Source organism: Exserohilum turcica (genome assembly GCF_000359705.1).
Source record: "Exserohilum turcica Et28A unplaced genomic scaffold SETTUscaffold_3, whole genome shotgun sequence".
NCBI lineage: Eukaryota > Fungi > Ascomycota > Dothideomycetes > Pleosporales > Pleosporaceae > Exserohilum > Exserohilum turcicum.
The window spans coordinates 1,265,940-1,285,210 of NW_007360136.1; the positions used below are offsets into that span (position 1 = coordinate 1,265,940).

Sequence of the window (19,271 nt, forward strand, 5' to 3'; positions counted from 1 at the left end):
ATACGTCACATAACCATCTACAGACATTAGCTTACTGCATCCATGGCGATGGGCATGCGATTTCCATCAATTGGCGCTGGGTCCGGATTCCAAAGATGAGGTCTATATGGCCGATAGTGACTCATTTTGCCGTCATCCCGAGCTAGCTGAAGAGTCCCTTCGTACATGTCCAGTCAGAACTGCGCCCCCGGCTCCGCCCCTCCATTAAGGTCAGGCATACTGCTGATTGGGGTCCAAGTATTCCCCTCCCCCAGGATGTTAGCGGGCGATCACAGTCTGGGCATAGCAACGTGCTAGGGCGCGGTTTAAAGAATGCAAGCTCATTCGTAGTGAACATGACCAGCTATTCACAAAGTGGCAATGCTCACATTACTGTAGCTTCAAGTCCTCCTCGCTCAAAACACCGTAGAGCTTTTCAATTTCCTGTCCGATAACAGTCAAGTCGTGTGCGAGCTGTCCAGTCACCAGCGCTGCTCTGGAGTTAGTGGTGACGGCTCATTCTCACGTATAGTTCGAGCGGACTCACCATAGGCATATAGCAACTCGAAATCTTCGTCCGTGGCGATGACTTGGCCCAGGTCCTGCTGCCGAAACTCAAAGACCTTGGCAAGCAAACGGTCACGCGTATGTTCAATGTTAGGTAGAACGTCATTGAGCGGGTATGCTAGCTTCATGGAGGATGCCATGACTGTTCAATCATTAGCCTTCGTTTCAATTGCCACCTGAAGTGAAACATACCTGAGAACAAGTGACTGATACGCCAACTCAACTCTGTCCACTCTCTCTGAGTATACCTCAAGGCCTCCTTCTCGCCCTCTGATGCTTTCAGGTCTCTCAGTATGACAACGTTCATTGCGTGGAAACTATCCAATAGTCGGCTTGTTGCACCGAGGATGATTTGGAAACTCTTGTTAGGAAAAGGGCCCCGAAGCTCGAATTCTGCAGTTGCGGCTGTGCGCAACGCATCCAGGTGAGAAAGGTACCTGCGCAGCTCAAGCTCTTCGCGCTCAGACATGAACGAGTGTACCGGAGATGCATTCGCATTGGATTCGAGGAGGGTCTTGAGGGGCCCTCGTTTCCAGATCAGGCCCATTTTCAGCCACAACAAAGATGTGCCTTTTTTGACTTTGCGGCGTGCCGAGATGGGCCAGATAAGCCTCGTTACAATGATACCCCAAACGCAACCAACCATGACCGCGACCACTCGGTGTGTTACAATCTCCCATATCTCAGGCGAGATTCCACCTTCGTCATCGTCATCATCATCGACCTTGGTGGAAAGCGAGTAGGCATAGAGCGCGGAAAGATTGTACGTTAGCAAGATGAAACGGCCCATGGGACCCTTGCCTTTGCCGACAATGATGTAGAAACAAAAAAGGGAGATGACCCAACCGAAAAAGCCAAGAAGAAAAGGGTTCTCGTCAGCCGCAATCCATGCAGCAACAGCCAGCACGGCACCCAGGCAGGTACCCGCAAAACGCTGATAGCCCGTGGTATTGGAGGCTCCGATTGTCATGGAACAAACCAACATGTATGACAACAGACCCCACTCGCCACGCCATCGACTGTAAAAGGCTCTTGTCGGTTGGATGAATGCCCACATTGCGTAAAGCACAGCTCCAATACCAACCTTTACCGCGTATTTGAGATCGTCTCTTCTGAATGCTGCTAGCGATGTCCATATTCGGTAAGACAATGGCTGTTCGTTCTCTGACTTGTACGGGTCTCCACGAGTTGACTTGCGATAAATGGGATTGTGAATTTCACGCGGGCCCTCGGGGATATGGTCCTCGTCATCTGGAATAAGACCAGCCGCTTCAAATTCGTCACCAGCCCGGCCCTTCTTGTGCCATCTTTGCCAGAACTTGAGCCAGTTGTACGTTCTCTGCCGCGGATAGCGGTTGACATTGGCCTTGAGCTCCTCAAGAAGATCGAGGAACCCTACCATGTCTTCGGCAAAATCAATCAACGATGAACTGAAATACCCGCAGCTTGCAGCAACCTCTTCAAAATCAGCTGCAACCGCTGCCGAGCTTAGTCTTGTTGGTATCTTGTTCTCATAGATGCCTGAGAGGGCTTCTCGGCGTGCATTCGAGAACAGCGCCTTCGCATCGATCAGGCTATGGCGAAAGTGCTCGTTGATGGCTATGTTGTACTCGGGGCCTGGACCAAACGGCAATTCGGAAAGTACCTCCTGCAGGGTGTATGCAAGCGATTTCTGATGTGGTTAGTGGAGAAGGGGAGCGTAGATTCTCAGACTTACCATTGGCGGTCCCAATTGGGCTATGAAGACGGAGAATATATCAGCAGACGTAAAGTTTGATTGCGAGAGACTGAGGGAGTTGGTCGACTTTCTTCTCGTTGGAGTAGTCTCGTCGTCTGATTCAGCAGCCGAGGCGAATGCAGAGCCTTCAGCAGAGCTTTCTGGCACTTCGTCGATAGAGGCGAGAATACTACTTCGCATGTTTGTATGCCTTGGACCAGGAGACATCATGGAAGGGGGACTTTGTGACATGGCATGGTCTGTGTAGGTCGAGGAAGTAAGCGACCCATTAGTAGGTGTGGGACCAAAAGGTATCCCATGGGGCCCCGACTGCGCAATCAATGTGAACTGCGTCTCAGCAGCACTTCGCAATCCACCCAGGCTCTGCATTAGCTTCTCGACGCATTTGACCAATCTGGAGTGGATCTTGAACTCTGCTTCGGTGCCCAGTACGTAGTGCTCAAACTTGGCTTCTCCAAGGTTCTTGGCCAGCAGTTTGAATGATTTTTGGCTTCGCTCCGAGGCTTTGACAAACGAGTCGCTCTTGAGGTCTTGTTCGGACCCGGAGAGAAAGCTGAGAGCAATCCCATTCAGCATCTCTGCCATGGAATCGGTGGACTGAATAAACGTGTCGCGAAACTCCTTGCGTGCCGAGCTGGGGTGGACGAGAAGCGATACAGCCGTTGATGCAGTGCAGCCCATGATGATCATCTTCAGGACCTGCCAAACCTTGGCGTATGAAAACTTGGCTGCTTGGACAGCCCCTTCTTTGGTCAAGATGGTGATGAGAGCAAGGGAAGTCAGGGAGCATGCCACGTTCACCAGCGGGTTGCCTAACTTGTGCTTGGTCCAACCAACAAGGCCAAGGCCCCCTCCACAGAAGACAATGAGCACTATGACATGGCCGACGACCAAAAGATGGTTATTCCCAAAGTATACGGAGACAGCCATACTGGAGAATGAAACGAAGGTGGCGTAGAGGAAGGCGGCAAAGGCAAGCATGACAGCCTCGAGCATGCTGCCAGCTGAGCGCGCCGGGTGAAAGTAGACGGTGATGGTTGCGACGATGTGCTTGCCGTCGTTTCTGCCCAGCAGCGCAGCTATCGCGGGCACCAGCGTAGCCAGCGATCCGAGTACATAGGCAATCGAGCATTTCAGTATTCCCACCCCGGCAGGACTTGTCGCATATGCATGAGCTTCTCGCAGCCTGCGCTTGAATGCCTCGCGCAAGCGTTCTGCTCTTCCCATTTCTCGGTATCTCTCCGTCTCGAACTGGCCAGGCGCAAGCAGGATCTCTGTAGAGCGGGTCCGGCGGTGTCGAGATCTACGCAGGGTGAAGGCTCTCTTGACGCGTTCGCCCGTTCGCGGCTGGATCATGGTCGCCGACCGCATCTGTGGCTTCTGGTGAGCTTTCCATCCATGCGCAAGGCCCCAGGACAGGGCTTACATTGGGCCGCACAAAGCGGTGCTGAACCGGGGACGCCGGCGAGGAGCGCGCCTCGCTTTCCGCGGGGAGCATGGTTTCGTTCAGAGTCCAGTGAGCGGACTAGAGGATGAAGAGAACGAGCATGGAGAAGGGCAGAGGGCGCCGTGGGGGCGTTTCTGAGCGTGGTGGACGAACCACGCCAACGCGCAGATGCAATACCCAGTGGCGCTAAGGCCGCCAGAACCACACGCGTGGTACTCTGCTTCTGCGCACGTGCTTTGATTCGTGGAGTGATGTGTTGAGACCACTGAAGACGGCCACATCCCGACAGCGCGCCAGTAGTTTCCTCGGTCAACGTCATCTCAGAGCTGCAAAGGGAGAAGGCCCGTGGTAGGAGTCTGGGCTACTCCGATTGGCCCACACACCGTTAGCGCCGTCTTATGTAATCTACCCAGTGTTTCGTTGTGTACTTTGTCGTCTTCCAATCGCCTCCACCAACAGGCAGCGCAATAGAGCAGACACGCACCCAGCATGGAAGAAGAAGACAACATTGACATGGCCGCAGCCATGGGGTTTTCCTCGTTTGGAGGAACAAAGAAGCGCAAATTCGACCACGCCAGCTCGCCCAAGGCCAAGGCTGATGCCAGCGGTGCCAACTCTACCAAGTTGGGAGTCCGAACCAAGAAAGTCGCCGGCGCTGATGAAGACGGTCCTGAAGAGAACCAAGCAGCCCAGACTCAGAGAGATGCGCCAACAAAGTCCCAAGCAACAGGCTCGGGTCTTGCCAGCTTCCTAGCCCGTGGCCAGAATCTTCCCGAGCCTCCGCTTGGCGCCCAAGAGGCACCCGGTCTTCCAGATCTGGGCCAGGATTCTACCACGGAAATGATGTCGTTTGGCGGACCTCCCGTCTCAAGAGCAGAATTGAATGCGTTACGCAACGGCGTTCAGAATGAGCATGGGGATACGGCGTATTTTCTACCGAGCTTCGTTGAAGACCCCTGGGTAAGGCTTGCAAAACGCAGCAGTGGACAGTGTAAGTTCTGGGTAGTCATGGCATCTCTCACTTGTTACTGACGTTGATATAGAGTTGGAAAGGCACTCTTCCAAGTAGGGAATTAGCAGACGTCGGGATTCTGTGGCGCCTCACTAAAGCTGTTGAGCGTATTTTCAAATATCGCAGTGCAGCCGCCAGTCTAGCAACAACCAACAACGGTATACTTCAGTGGGTGCTAGAACACGTGAGCGTGCGCACATAACCACTCTAGGGTCAGACCACCGCGCATGAGATGTTGGTGAGGACAAGGGGGGTTATGGCGGCGCCCTCGGTTTCGGGCACTAGTACAGAGACAGGAAGGTCTCGACGACAGGCGTTAGAAGTGCTAAAAATGCAAAGAACAGGGAACCGAGAGTTTCACAAGGATAGTATCCCTGGGACCGGTGGCCTGGAACATATCAATATGCACAGAGACACCCTCTCGACTATGCCGAGAGACGCTCATTTGGGAAGAGATTGATTCCCCAAGCGGCAAGCCCTTACCACAGCAATGGAATATAAGTGGTTCTCGCTATCAGAGGTGGCCTTGTCCGAGCAAGTGCCACGTACAGGGGCAGATGCTCGTCCACATGTCGTACATACAGCCAGCTAGCTAGGCGAACGTTATGGCTACCGAAGCCTGCAGGACGGACTGCCCTTCTTGGACATGATCCCAGCCGCGCATCCTCGGTAGTAGTGGGGTGGTACCGATAGCACATGTCCAGTTCGGCGGGTGGTTCTGTGGGGCGCAGAAGGTCTCTATTCCGGGGACTTGAGTCGACGACGATGGCCGAGAGCCAACCACTACGCACTCGGTACCACAGTGGCTTGAAGGGAGCCACCACGTGCTGCTCACATGGGCGCTTTTTGACAGCTGTGACAGTGGGTTGGCTCGCACAGCGCCGGCCAAGTCCCAACGTGACTTTTTTCTCCCATGAGCAAAGGATCACGCCGGCCAAGTCCATCTACCGGGCGCAACGTGCCACGCCCTGTCAGGACGAGGAAGTCGATGCCCAGAAGGGGGTTGGAAAGCGAGACAGGGCACGCGGGTAGCACGCCCAGAGTTAGCTGGACTGTGGGTAGTACTACAGAGGAAGCGGGTAGTGGTACATGCAAGGGCATGGCATGCGTGTGGAAAGTAGTCGCCGACGAGGGCAGTGAGGGGTGGTGTGCGGGTGTGCGGGCCAAGGGTGATGCCTCACCGCCACTTGTCACCACACTGGGAGCGTCGGAGAGCAGTCGACCAGCAGCTGGAGGGCGTCGGGATGGGCGTTCAGAGGTGGTGCCAGGTAAGACGAATGCGAACATGGCATGGCAGACGTTGGGTTCGCGTGGGCAGCCAATGGCCGCGCGCACCGGCGTGGCTGGCAGCATGACGCACCGGCGCCCGGCGAGGGGCGCGGCCGACAGCTGGGCGGGGCTTGGTGGGCTTTGCTAGTCCCGCATGCTCGTCGACGACCTTCCATGCCCTTGACCATGACTACGAAAAAAAAAGACAACCCACCCCAGGACACGCCGCCAACCCATTGCCCGCCGCGTCGCCATCCGCCATTCGCTGCTCCATGTCGTTTAGCCACATGTCGCCACCGGTCGGGTGCGCTGTCTGATCCTTTGCATCCCGCCCCAGATTACATGCTCCAGGGCGCTGGCAGCTGTCGAGCCAACGCATCAATTTGACAACACTTAGCATGCCCGTCCGGCAGACTACCCATGCATGTACACCTCGACACGCCCGCTGCTTTAACTGCCCATTGCCATGGCCATCGCCCGCGCCTGCTCGCCCGCGCTGCCCTTAGCTGCCCATGGCCGCCCGTCATCGACGGCACTGCGTCCACAGTCGCAACTTTTTGCCATTGCACGCCAATTCGCTCCGCCGAACCTTTTGTGCCGACACGAGCTGAGCCCACGCTCCACTAGTTTCCTGCTCCGGCCAATTGGCATGGCAACTACTCAGCATTGCCCCGAGGTATCGTGGATCGCCTGCCGCCCACGCTCAAGGGGCCGCCATCCAGCCCAGTCTAAATGACGCTCAACCCTCCGGCTCCAGCGGAAGCTGGCCTCAGTGGATGTGATATTATGCAGCTTTATCATCACAGGGGCGGGGTTGCGGCCATCAGTCGGCATCGAGGGGTCAGAGCCACGCCCCGTAGACCCGCATGCTCTTAGCATGGCTCGAGTGAAAGGGTATAAAAAGGCCTCTTTGTGCGGGCCCTTCATCTTTACTTTCTGACTCTCTATTCTTTTCATTGAAGATATCACCGCAACTTTGCTACATCTATATCGTTGGCTTGGCTTCCCATATCGACTTTCTTCACCATCCATTTACACTGTCCAGCCTCTTGCACCCTACGCCAGTAGACTACTCTGCATACCATCCAAGCCTACAGGCAAAATTTACTCTATCCAAAATGGCTTCTGCTCAATCTTTCCACAACTACCCCCAGTCCTCCTACCCAATCAACATGCCCCAGAAGCCTGGCTTCTTTTTCCCCAACCAACAACCCGCCTACGGACGCATGGTGGGATCACCACCCGAAGCCCCAAACAGCGTTACAACGTCTGGTGTGCCGTCGTACGAGCCATCCGCGACCTCGAGCAACTATGCTGGCAGTGCAAGCGATTACGATTCAACCAGCGGCGCCGCCAGCGTCGATCTCCTCGACTACATGGGTAGCCGTGTAATTGGCTCTTTCGACCCCATGCCACTCGACCGCAGTTTGGCAAAGCAAGCCCAAACGTAAGTTTCCGATATCTATTAATAGAACCGCGATTACTTGCGGTCCGCTAGAGTCGTGTGACTGACACACTTCCGCAGATCCGGTGAACTGAATGCTAAGCACCGCGAACTTCTCGAGTTGCAAGCACTGGCACAGCGACGATTGGCTGGCGCCCGCATGAACTTTGCGGATGGCATGAAAGCCGCGAAAGAAGTGCAAAAGGACTTGCAATGGACTCAGAAGCGGGTCGAGTAGGTTTACTTTGAAGGCCAAACTCGACTACAAAACTAACGCCCACTGCAGTTCACTGAACAACCGAGCCGCACGCAAATACCCAGAGCAATTCCGCGCCGCACAAAGCAAATACCCAGCACCCGTCGACTATTAGCTGGATTCGGCGTTTTCAAATTCGCCTTTTGGCCTGTGGATGTTACCAACATACAACTTTCGGTTTCTCAAATTACGGGCGGCATTCGGTCACTTTACAACCCCTCTGGAGTCTTTTGGTTTTCTTTGATATCTCACGGATCCCCAGCACCTTGTCACGGAGCTCGAATTGAACAAGTGAGCTTAGAGTTGCGAACTGTCGTTCACGATTTCAGCTCCACTATGCTCCACCCGTCGGCAGCCGGCCTCGCTGCTTTTAGCGTCCCACACACCAGCTTTTCTTTTTCAGGAATTGTGACGCGGTTCGGCCCGCCGCTTGATGCAAGTGCTGCGCGCTTGCTGGTAGCTAGCGAACGAATGGCGGCTTGTAAACGGCATCTGGCTCAGGAATGGGGCGCATAGCTGACGTGCCTCGTTGCCAGCGGCCGGTTTCCTAGGCGCCGAATGAGAGCTGGTGAGGATTTTCATTCGTTGAAAGTGGGAGGATATCGTGGTAGCCCGACACAACGGTCCCTGGGTGGTGGAAAAGCGTTTGTTTCTCTATTTTTTTTTCTCGTCTCCTTGGTTCAGGGACCTTGCTTTACTTTTGGACTGGCGTCATGATGGTGAGTGGGGGACCATGTGGCTGGTATCATGCTGGTCAAGTCACGGGAGGAGGGGGAGGGGGGGCGTTGTTTCTGCTACGGCCTTTTGCGAAATTTTTGTTGAATATCATCTTTCCATTGTTGATGCACCTTGCTCATGTGATCAAAACACCCGAAGCCCCTCCTTATCCTAAGTGAGTGGGGCACCACTTCACCTATGAATACGTACATGAAATGACACATGATTACACGACCAGTCTTAGCTTGACACGATAAAACAAGTCCTCCCCGTGCATCCTGATTGGCGCATGCCACGCTCAAAGACTATGCGTGAACTTGCATGTGCTGCTATTACCTCATCCGGCCACTCTAGCGCATATGCATCATGCCCCCCCCCCTCCCCTCTCTCTCATTACATTCTACCGACATGGGCTAACATGCACGAACAAAAACACACCTCGCCGCAATGCTTGCCGGGTGTCACCTCGGAAATGCAAAGCAAAGCATTGCTTCTCACTTGCGTACAACCGAGTTCCTGCACACATGCAGTGTGAGTACATGCATGGTATCATGCATGCATGGGCATGTAAAACAGCGGGAAATAAAAGAGCTAATAGCCAGATGTTCTCACGGTAAGCTGAAAAAATAAAATAAAAAGTGACGTCCCGTTAGGAGGAAGATTCAAGTCAAACACTTGATATACGTGTTCGTTGTCTCGCCTTCATTCCCATCTCTCTCACAGCCATCAAGCAAAAGGCTAGAAAACGAGATAGTATATAAGAACGGCCCAACATATACATATGCACATGCTGTGGCACCCACCCACCCATCTACATACATACCTAACAAGCCACAATCACAATCACAGCACAGCATCCCATCTGCCCGCCCCCCCCCCACAGCACCCGTAATCCCGTAATCCCGTAATCCCGTAATCCAGTAAATCCAACCCAACACCCCCCAAAAGCTCTACTTACATACTTTACAACGCCCCTCGCCGCGGAGCCAGAAGCAACAACCAAGGGCAATCCCAAGTCCAAAGTCTGACTAACTATGTGGCTAATTAGCTAGGGTATTGAGCTAGGAGGAAAGCTAGCTGGTTAGTAAGAGAAGCCACATGTCATACATAAGTAGCGGCGAGAGAGAGAAAGGTGAGAGGGGAAAGTGAGAGGTGGGATTACTCAGAGACGTGTTGGACTATTAAAACGTCATCAAATCTACACATTACAGGGTAATATCGACATTCCTTTCAGCATGATAGATATATTATTTATCCGTATTTCCTGAATTCTAACCAGGGATAGCGCACATGTTTTACATGGATATATGTGTGTTTGTCTGTGTGGTATACGCGTATCACTTGGATACCAACACAGCGAACATGGGGGGCAACAGGGTGGGGGGGAAAGAGCGAGACTAAAAAAAGAGAGAGAGAGAGCAAAAATGTGGGGGAGCAAAAAAGAAAAGAAAGCATCATGTGGCACAAAATCACAAGACGGGTGTCAAGATGCAAGGTTATCGGAGAATGGCCTGACAGTGACAGGTTGGGGCGTGAAGTGTGTGTGTGGAAGGGGGGGGGCGCCAATAACAACTGGGAAGGGTGGACGGGGCGGGGGGACATGCATCATGTTGTACGACGTTGAGAATTTTTTCTCTTTTCATCTCTTTCTCCCGGTATCAAGGACAAGGACAAGGAAATAGGGGAAATTACTTTTATCCCTTCTCCTGGGTGGATGAAGATACCGATGTGATAGCGTAGACGAGAACATATTGTAGATTGGAATCTAGGACGACAATGGTCTATTTTACTAGATCTACAGCATAATCTATAGCTTGTTACTAGTATCAGCACAGATTTCGATGCTTATGCATGGCTTCCCAATGATACGTGTGACGGATGAGCTTGATGCATCCCGCACGTGTTATTCAACCCTCCATGCAAGTCGTGATTACACTACGATCCCCTGTTGGTTGCAATTGCACGCGACATGACCCGTGCGAAACGGCCTGGGACATCCTGGTCCTGTTTCGCCGTCTCGATACCCGTGAGGATCTTCTTGATGCCGACCCCGACCTCTCTGCTTCCGGTAATTTCCTCAATCTCACTGATTGCCCGCTGCTGATCGGAATCCGAAAAGGCGCCAGATTCCCGCAAGACGTTTGCGAGTTCGGCTTGCGTGTTGACATTGGGCACGGCAATCTCGGCATCAAAACGAGCAAAGAGATCTAGTTGAGTGAGTACCGACCGCTCAGTGGTTGTTGCGAAAATCAGCAAACGACGGTCCTGGTTTAGTTAGCCTGGGCTCCTTTGCAAAAAAAAGCAAATCTCCAACATACCTTTGGTGGCTCCTTACCGAGAAGCACCTTCAATGCAGCCAAGACAGTGTTGCTGAATCTAGGACCAATAGGCACCCAGTCCAAGAGCAATTCGATGGAGTCAATAACAATGACACTCAATGGACTCTTGTACGCATCTCGGAATGTCTTATCGAGTTGCTGCACTTTCTGCATTTCGCTGTAACCGATCATGTCTTCAGCCGAAATCAACTTGATGAACGGGTAGCCCGAATCAATGGCCATCTTGGATGCTAGCGCAGTCTTTCCGGAGCCAGGCGGTCCGTGCAAAACCACAGACAACAGTGGGCTTGACTCTGGTTTCCTGACCTGGTTAATGTACAGACGTCCATCTTGCAGGATGTCCTCGATGAAGGATGAATAGTGAATGATGCCGTGGCGTAATCGTTTGCCGAGTTCCTCCTCAGCAACACCAAACAGCGGCTTGACGTCGTCCAGTGCATTCAAGAAGTCTTGACGCATGACCTTGATATTCTCAACGTCTGCCTTGACTGTGGTGCCACCCTGAAGATGCCGACCAAAGGCATACGATGTTGCTGCCTTGACCAAACCGTTCAGCTCGGCACCCGAAAAGTTCTTTGTCATTTTTGCAAGCTCTTCAACACTGACGTCCGCCTCCAGGACGTTGTTCTTTCGCATCTTGGTAGTGTGGATCTTCAGAATCTGGGCGCGACCCGACTCATCAGGCAGCGAGATCTCCAAATGCACCTCAAGACGACCAGGACGCAAAAGGGCCTCGTCAATCATGTCCATACGGTTCGTCATACCGATGAGAAGGATGTTGTTCAGTTGGTCCACACCATCCAGCTTGGACAGCAGCTGGTTGACGACACTGTCGCCAACGCCGGTACCTCCGCCAGCACCAGAACCTCTCTGCTTGCACACCGCGTCGAGCTCATCGAAGATGATGATGTGAAGGCCACTCTCGTCGCCCTTTTCCTTTTGCTCTTTCTCTGCGTCTGCGAACATTTTTCGGATATTCTCTTCAGACGCTCCGACATATTTGTTCAGAACCTCTGGACCGTTGATGACCTTGGGCTCACGAGCATTGAGCATCTTTCCGATTTGCCTTGCAATCAACGTCTTACCAGTTCCAGGGGGACCATACAACAGCATACCACGGACGTGATCGATACCTAGTCTCTCCCGGATGCCTGGAGGAAAGATGCGCGAAGCGAAGGCTCTCCGGAAGATGGCACTGAACTCGGCGTCAAGCCCACCAATGCCCATGTCTTCAAACTTGAATCCTGGCTGAATAATGGAGTTTGCTGCTGCTCGCCTCGCCGATGCCTTGAGTTTGAGTTCTGATCGAGCATCCTTGAAGAAATCAACCTGGGTGTGCCTTGTCAGAATACCACGGGCTCGCGGATCAGTGAGGGAGGGGGCATCCGTCTCCTCCTTTTCCATGGATAGGTCGGCAAGCTGTACAGTTCGTATCGACATCCTGAGGGGTATGTTCTTGACGTCCATGAGCAATTGTTGGCCAGGAGCCAGAATTTGGTTTTCAAAGTTCTTCTTGAACAATGTTGCAAGCTCGTCCTGATCATACGGCACTTCGGTAGCCTTCCTTCCTGCAAACCCGACTTCTACGTCCACTGTCCCCAAGTACGACTTTCCGTTGCTTTGGCTAAAGTGATCGTATGGCGCTGCCATGACGACCTCTTGAGGACCAAGTGATATGCCGGCCCATGTTCGTTGTGCGTCTGTAAGGCCAATCTCGCCCGGTTGGCATCCTTGTGTAGGGCGGGCAGAAAGAGCAAAGTTTCCGTTGAGAAGAATGTAGATGTCGGAGCCGTCGGGGTTCGGTTGGAAATCTTGAGGAGATACCGCAACACTGTGTATTGTTAGAGAAAGCGCATGGTCAACGTGACGTTGCGATGGCCACACGATAAAGCGGGTCGTAGCAAATGGTGTATACATACATGTTACCAAAGGCATAGGCATTACCTCCAGGGCTCTTGATGGGGCGCAATTGTCTTGCCGGTCCTCCACCGCCACCTCCCTGGGGCGCTCTTGCAGGCATACGCTGAGCAGCAGGCGGTGGAGCACCATAGCCAGGTGCTTGCCGATTATCGTAGCCTGCCATTCTGGGGTCGGGGCTGCGCTGAGGTGGTTGCTGTTGCGGGGGTTGTCCGTATCCGTCGTTGCGTTGTGGAGGTCGCGGAGAGCTTCCAGGAAGACCTGGCATTCGGTCTCGGTTGAACATGTCTGGTGAGGAAGAGTGCGATCGAGTGAGAGTTGTAAAAAGGAATGGCTATGGCCACGTATTCCCTCTACCAAGGCAGCAGTAATGGTGCCCTAAGAAGTTGCGAGGGTTAAGAGTTACAGTGCGGAAGTTGAGAGGGTGTGGTCGCCTAGTGGAGGTTTATACAATCTGCGGGACCAAAGGATTTTTCTCGTGGCAAATATGGAGTTGGCGGCTTTTGGTGTATCATGTATGTTTCTGATTCAGCAATGAAAGCTGCCACTTTGAAGTTGGAGCATGGGCCAGCCACATGGCATCCCCACCATCGCATGGCCGCGTATGACCTGCGCTGCACAGCCACGCCCTGACCGCAGCATTACGTGCATTCTGTAGCAAGTCTTGGTCAGCCGTCTGTAACCAGTCAGCTGAAAACATGATCAGCATATCTGTCTAACCAAACTCTGAATGCTGATTTCTATCTCGATGCTGTGAGCTGAACAACGTACAAAGCAGTGTCAAGTAAGCGTAATCGCTCCTGTGTTTAGTCAAAGCCGCTTATGAATGTAGAGAATGAACCGTGTTCTCCTGGAAACATGTTTAATGTTAGTCAGGCCAGATGCCACGCTGGGTCATCATTTGTGAGAAGCATTTGTTCATAATGCCAGCCGATCGAGCCAGCAGTACCAGCAGTGCCGTATGTAAGTCCTGTGTATTGTACGATCGAAACTCGAGAACCGACGTAGCTAAAATACACCGAATTTGTTTGCAGGTAAAATCCCAAGGCTTGGTTGTTCAGAGTAAAGTGTGGCGCCCCCGGTTCGGATGTGGATTGGGTTGGGGCGGCCCGCGCGCGTTCCACCGCCATGACGCGCGAAGCCGAGCCTCATCCATGTTCCCCAACGCGAACGTCGGCGCACTGAATCTGCGACTACAACGCCGTCTACCTCTCGATCCAGAGCAAGTACAGCTTACGCCTATGGAGGCAGAATGAATGAGGAGGATGACTACGAGAATGGCGCCAGTAATTACCCCCAAGCACTGGCCAGAGCTGTCTAGCTGACCGCGCGCAGGCTCCGCCGAGGAGGAGGATGAGCAGGACGACGCCGATGCCATGGACGTAGACGAGGAAGACGATGGCGACGATGGAGACGACGGCGACAACGATGACGACGACGGCGAAGGGGACAACGACGACGACGATCAAGACCAGGACCAGGACGGGGATCAAGACCAGGACGAGCCAGACAGCCCTGCACAACATTCGCGCAACCTTATATCCAACGGAGGCACATCTGGCCCAGGAGACGGCAACCCGGCAGTGACACTCACCTCGCCGAGTCCGCGCGCCGGAGCAGCCACGGGTGTTCTAGGCAATCTCCCCTTCCGCCCAAGCATGCGACAAGAAGCCCTGAATGCGCCCGTGTACGACATCATTCCCACCATTGCCGCACCCCACAGCACCTCGATCAATGCGATTACAGCAACGCCCGACATGCGGTGGGTTTTTACTGGCGGCGCAGACGGCTATATAAGGAAATTCAACTGGGTAGACACCGCCAACGGCAAGCTTGCTCTCACCGTCGCCCAGCGACATCCTTTTGTCGACTCGGTCACCAAAGCAGGCGTTCTTCTATCTTATTGGGAAAACGAGGACCACGCGGGTGCGAATGATAATCTGTCACCAATCTATTCGCTTGCGGTGCACCACCAGGCCCTGTGGCTACTCTCCGGCCTGGATTCTGGAGGTATTAACCTGCAGACGGTGCGACATCAAGAAGGGACGAGGGTACATACTCTCAGGAGCCATACTTCGGCCGTGTCAGTCTTGACATTGGCGCAGGATGAATTATCGGTTCTGAGTGGCAGCTGGGACAAGACGATCAACGACTGGGACTTGAACACTGGCCAAGTCAAGAGGAAATTTGAGACTAGTGGCGGTCAAATCTCTGCAATCGAGCAACGCCCAATGTCTACACTGCCCATACCCCAGGATACAGAAACCATCCCTCTCGCTAACGGTACATTTTCTTCGAACAATTCCGCCCGGCCCAGAGCAAACGGAAGCGTCTCGAATGGCATCGACACAAAACCTGTTTTGGTGAAAGAAGAGGGCACCGAGGATGCCCAGGGCTCGCCGGATGACTCGCTATTTGGAGACAAGGACCAAGACTCGTTGTTCGGCGATGGTGGCCAGGAGAACAACCTGTCCGCGACGCTACCTTCTTTTGGCGATGACGACGACGAGTTTTCTAGAGCCATTGCCAATGGCATACAGCAGGCCGACGAAGATGCCAACGCTGACCTTGACATGCTGGACCTGGGTGGCCCCGTCCAAGAACCTCAAGAGACTAGTGGCGAGGGTAGCAAAGAGGCTGCCACGGGCACCGAGACACAGCCAGACACGAATGGAACAGCAGACTCGCAGTCAAATGGCACGCTGAACGGGCTACCGCACGCCGAGGACGTTGAAAAGCCCGTCAACACGTCAGCGAACCAGACGGAGCAGCCGGCGTCGTCTGAAACCACGTTTGTCGATGCATCCATGGACGGAACACTACGCATCTGGGACCGGCGGCAACCCAACCCCGTGGCACGTATCACTCCGCCGCGCAACACGCCGCCGTGGTGCATGAATGCGTGCTGGTCACCCGACGGCAACTTCATCTACGCCGGCAGGCGAAACGGCACCGTGGACGAGTACAGCCTGCACAAGAGCCTGCGAGAGCCACGCCGCACTTTCAGGTTTCCCAGTGTCAGTGGTGCCGTGAGTGCCGTGCGGGCTATGCCTAATGGGAAACATCTCGTATGGTAAGTTGGCCCTACTTTTCCTTTCCCCCCCACCCCCTAAAACAATAGTCCCCCCCATCATGTCACATGGCAACATCATTTTTCCCTCTCCCTCTCCACTCCCCTCTCCCCAAGGAATCACCAAATATACTAACTCACATGTGCTTGTCTCACACACAGCGCCTCATACGACATCCTTCGACTCTACGATCTCACGCACGAGGATACCGGCTCCAAAACCGGTGCGGCTGCAACCCCGTTTCTCATTGTCCCCGGCCATCGCACAGGCGTCATTTCGCAGCTCTATCTCGACCCCACGTGCACGTTTATGATTTCTACCGGTGGCAGTAGGGGCTGGGAGGGCGCATCCACAGAGGTCTTGCTGGGCTATGAAATTGGTATTCCCGCTTAGCCTTGATGAGAACTTTTCACCCTCTTCCTTCCTTATTCTCGTCTCTCTCTCTCTTTCTCTCCATGCATACACATGCATACACGTCCTTTTGGCTGTGCTTTGTGGAAAAGTACCCCGTTTGGATGATTGATTATACCCATGGTTTGCTGGCGTTATTCTTCTTCTTCTTCTTCTTCTTCTTCTTCTTCTTCTTCTCCTCCTTCTTCTTGTTGTTGTTATTTGTTTTCTTGGTTTACTTTAATAGCAATGTTTCTGGGTCATGGGGAAAGTCAAAGTCAAAGGCAAGACAAGAAAGAGAGAGAGAGAGAGAGAGAGGGAAAGACTGCAACAGTGCATATGTATGTATGTATGTGTATGTGTGTAGATGCAGTTGCAAGTCAAAACGTGGTTTTGAGCCTTCCCCCTCCCATAGGAGATAGGAAATAGGAAAAGAAAAAGAAGTAAAAGATAGAAAAGCATCCTTGTGTTTGAAAGGAAATCAAGATTGAACTAGACTTGCATGTACGCGCGTCTTGTCTCACTCACACACACACACACACAGAGAGAGAGAGAGAGAGAGAGAGAGAGAGGAAGAAACAGAATCAGATCAAGAAGCTAAATTGGCCTGAGGATGTTCAAGGTAGTGGTACTTAGCAGTGGTGGTGGTGGTGTATGTAGTACAAGCAAGCAAGCAAGCAAGCAAAGATGGTGTTCGCACCTCAACAACACAAGACGAAAAGACGGCTCCCCACCACGTTTTTTTCCTCTTGCAAACGAAAAAAAAAGATATCAAAAAGAAAAGATACTCCGAGACGCCTCCCTCCTGCCTGATTTAGAAAAGACGTATTAACTAAATTTTTTCGCGCAAGGTTGGGGTGGAGGGTGGTGGGGGGGGGGGGGGGAGGGAGGGGCGCTTGTGGAGGTGTTGTTGATCACTCCAGCCCTACATTCTTTTTTTTCTTTCTCCTTCCCTTTCTCTCCTTATCCATTGCTCTTCATTTTGTTCTTTTTTTTCTTTCTATCTAGCCAACACTGAACAACGAATGGACATGCTTGGCGGCGGGGTGCGGCGATTTCATTTGTCTGGGCGGTGTTTGGGTTAAAAAAAGAAAAAGAAGAAAAAAGGAAAATTCCTCTGCAACGACGTAAATAGTCCCAATGTCTCAACGATCGTAGAATAAGACTTGCGCTTCGTTCCGAGGCACAGTGTTGACATGTAGATCGTACGGTTCAGGAACTTGGTCCGTCCGTGTGAGTGAGGCGTCAGACGGGCCCAGCGCGTGATGGGGAAAGGCGGGTTTTTTTCGTTTTTCCATTTGGCTAAAAGTGGGGACGACTAGAAGGGCGGATACGTAGCGGGTGCCTGAGCGCCCGGCGCCCGGCGCTTGGACTTGGACTTGGACTTGTGCTTGCAAGGGAGGAGACGGTATGCCCAAGTGGAGAGCGGTTGAAGCGATACGAGAAAGAGAGCAATGGGCGATATGACGTAGTCGGTGAGAGCCCCATCAGGCCCTGCCAAGGTCATGGGCCCGAGTTTTGGGCTCAAAGGTGCGTGTTAGCCTACATAGGCGCGCGCAAGGTGAGTGTGCGAGAGGGCATGCACACAGGAACCCTAGAGGTGGCAAACCCAAGCATCGTGATCGTGTTACGAATTACCCTCCATGGCGCAACGATGGTGCCATGCGATGCCGGAGCAGGGACTTTGCAGACGGTACCCCGCCCCACGCAAATGCGACGTGCTGCATCATTGTTTGAAAAAGTGCTAGGACCATTAAGACGCTGGGTTGCGGCATATGTATGTGCTCGAGTCGGCATCGACTGCCGGCGTTTGGTGGTGAGGATGGGACTGCAGCGGTGAGCGCCTCACCTGAAACATGCGACCAATGGCCATGGCGCAACGCGATGCAGGCCAAGATGGCGTAGACGAAAGCGATGGGACCACGAGGAACGGAGCCTCGTCCGTGTGCAGCGGGGGCTATTCTGAGCAGCTCCTCCAAGAAACCTGGAATGGCGATTAGAAATGCTTAGGCCCACTGCCATGGAGTTTGTACGGGTAAAGTCGAGCAAGACTGGTGCTTTGGGAGCCCCTGCCTCCCAGTGTAGACTAGCATGACTAGCTCCCGCACGCGGGGTGTCGATCGTACCGTGAATGTACTCTGTAAAGGGCGGTGTAAAGCGGTGTAAGCCCGAGAGAGAGGCGTTCTCAGAATGGATGCACTCGCAAACGACCTTGAACAACACGAGTGTGAGATGAGCGGGTGCAGTTTGCGCCCGCACGGCGGGGGTGGGGGTGTGCCTGGGGGTGGAATGAGATTTTGGTTGTGTAAACCGCATCGATCGATGCAGTAGACCAAAGCTGTAGCGTGCAAAAGCAAGCAAAGCGTCATGAACTGTAAAGGAATAGTCCACCCGAAGTGGCAGAATGGACCTCTTGGGCTTGCAAGCAGGGCGCCACGCAGCGCCCACTCTGCAAGTGGAGAAGAGGCTGGCGTTGGGCACGCGGTGGGTGCGGCCGAAAGGGACGTCAATATCCGCGGGCGACAAGGAACACGGCTGCTGCGGTGCAGTTGGAGTGCGCCTCTTCTCTGGTAGGGGTACGGGGAAATATTTGGTTTGATTTGTTTATTTTTTGCCCGGCGAATCCAATCGTGCGGCAGTCCTGGGGAAGTAGTAAGCTGAAGTGTCCTAATGCATGCACGCATAGCTGTGGTGGTCGCGCGTGCCCTTTGGCTGACCCGGGCTTAGTGCGGGCAAGACGCGGCCGGGATTGGCTCGTTTTCTACAGGCCGGCAAGGCCGAGCAAGAAGCCAGCCAGAGGCGCTCGACGAGGAGCGCCGACAGAGCTGACGGTAATAGCAGTATTGCCTTGTTTGATCGTCTAAGCGAGCGGGAAGGCTTGGGAGCTCAGGAATACGGACGTGAAGAAAGGCGACGGCGCGCTGTCAGGCGGCCGCAGGGTCCAGGTGACGCCGTGACGGGTAAGACGTCGAGCTGGGTCACGTAATGCTATGTAGGACGGAGGCACAGCGCGCGCAGCATGGCGCGCTTGACGGGCATGCATGGCTCTCGGTGCAAAGTGCAGGCAGAGTTTGATGGCGACACTGGGCGTGTGTGAAGTAACTTTTTCGACAATGACGTAGGCC

At 53.5% G+C, this 19,271-nt stretch overlaps 7 protein-coding genes across 7 annotated transcripts; 4 read left to right on the forward strand and 3 right to left on the reverse strand.

Moving 5' to 3' along the window:
* Window positions 1-369: 369 nt before the first annotated feature.
* Window positions 370-3,640, reverse strand: SETTUDRAFT_32103 (uncharacterized protein; the record flags this gene model as incomplete). Its single annotated transcript, XM_008028810.1, has 4 exons — window positions 370-470; window positions 527-688; window positions 739-2,218; window positions 2,264-3,640. 4 exons carry the CDS (start codon window positions 3,638-3,640, stop codon window positions 370-372), a joined length of 3,120 nt encoding a protein of 1,039 aa, XP_008027001.1.
* Window positions 3,641-4,220: 580 nt separating this feature from the next.
* Window positions 4,221-4,945, forward strand: SETTUDRAFT_20379 (uncharacterized protein; the record flags this gene model as incomplete). Its single annotated transcript, XM_008028698.1, has 2 exons — window positions 4,221-4,691; window positions 4,775-4,945. 2 exons carry the CDS (start codon window positions 4,221-4,223, stop codon window positions 4,943-4,945), a joined length of 642 nt encoding a protein of 213 aa, XP_008026889.1.
* An 899-nt stretch (window positions 4,946-5,844) lies between these two features.
* SETTUDRAFT_163677 (uncharacterized protein) lies at window positions 5,845-6,387 on the reverse strand. Its single transcript, XM_008029201.1, has one exon. The coding sequence runs from the start codon at window positions 6,198-6,200 to the stop codon at window positions 5,934-5,936; it is 267 nt and encodes an 88-aa protein (XP_008027392.1). The 5' UTR covers window positions 6,201-6,387; the 3' UTR covers window positions 5,845-5,933.
* On the forward strand, window positions 6,364-6,878 carry SETTUDRAFT_163678 (uncharacterized protein). Its single transcript, XM_008029202.1, has one exon. It carries the CDS (start codon window positions 6,479-6,481, stop codon window positions 6,746-6,748), a length of 270 nt encoding a protein of 89 aa, XP_008027393.1. The 5' UTR covers window positions 6,364-6,478; the 3' UTR covers window positions 6,749-6,878.
* Window positions 6,879-7,130: 252 nt separating this feature from the next.
* On the forward strand, window positions 7,131-7,827 carry SETTUDRAFT_32105 (uncharacterized protein; the record flags this gene model as incomplete). The annotated part of the gene is made up of 3 exons (XM_008028811.1): window positions 7,131-7,459; window positions 7,538-7,690; window positions 7,743-7,827. 3 exons carry the CDS (start codon window positions 7,131-7,133, stop codon window positions 7,825-7,827), a joined length of 567 nt encoding a protein of 188 aa, XP_008027002.1.
* Window positions 7,828-10,186: 2,359 nt separating this feature from the next.
* On the reverse strand, window positions 10,187-13,142 carry SETTUDRAFT_163680 (uncharacterized protein). Its single transcript, XM_008029203.1, has 3 exons — window positions 12,688-13,142; window positions 10,748-12,599; window positions 10,187-10,694 (listed from the first exon to the last, which is right to left on the reverse strand). Exons 1-3 carry the CDS (start codon window positions 12,969-12,971, stop codon window positions 10,365-10,367), a joined length of 2,466 nt encoding a protein of 821 aa, XP_008027394.1. The 5' UTR covers window positions 12,972-13,142; the 3' UTR covers window positions 10,187-10,364.
* Window positions 13,143-13,605: 463 nt separating this feature from the next.
* Window positions 13,606-16,206, forward strand: SETTUDRAFT_163681 (uncharacterized protein). The gene is made up of 3 exons (XM_008029204.1): window positions 13,606-13,971; window positions 14,021-15,758; window positions 15,918-16,206. The coding sequence occupies exons 1-3, from the start codon at window positions 13,938-13,940 to the stop codon at window positions 16,147-16,149; spliced, it is 2,004 nt and encodes a 667-aa protein (XP_008027395.1). The 5' UTR covers window positions 13,606-13,937; the 3' UTR covers window positions 16,150-16,206.
* The last annotated feature ends 3,065 nt before the right edge of the window (window positions 16,207-19,271 follow it).

Coding starts and splice junctions, on each gene's coding strand:
- SETTUDRAFT_163677 (XM_008029201.1), bottom strand. CDS start 6,200: ATGGTCAAGGGCATGGAAGGTCGTCGACGAGCATGCGGGACTAGCAAA.
- SETTUDRAFT_163681 (XM_008029204.1), top strand. CDS start 13,938: ATGAATGAGGAGGATGACTACGAGAATGGCGCCA. Junction 13,972..14,020: donor TGACTACGAGAATGGCGCCA/GTAATTACCCCC, acceptor GACCGCGCGCAG/GCTCCGCCGAGGAGGAGGAT. Junction 15,759..15,917: donor AATGGGAAACATCTCGTATG/GTAAGTTGGCCC, acceptor TCTCACACACAG/CGCCTCATACGACATCCTTC.
- SETTUDRAFT_163678 (XM_008029202.1), top strand. CDS start 6,479: ATGGCCATCGCCCGCGCCTGCTCGCCCGCGCTGCCCTTAGCTGCCCAT.
- SETTUDRAFT_163680 (XM_008029203.1), bottom strand. CDS start 12,971: ATGTTCAACCGAGACCGAATGCCAGGTCTTCCTGGAAGCTCTCCGCGA. Junction 12,600..12,687: donor GCCTATGCCTTTGGTAACAT/GTATGTATACAC, acceptor AACAATACACAG/TGTTGCGGTATCTCCTCAAG. Junction 10,695..10,747: donor TCGGTAAGGAGCCACCAAAG/GTATGTTGGAGA, acceptor TAACTAAACCAG/GACCGTCGTTTGCTGATTTT.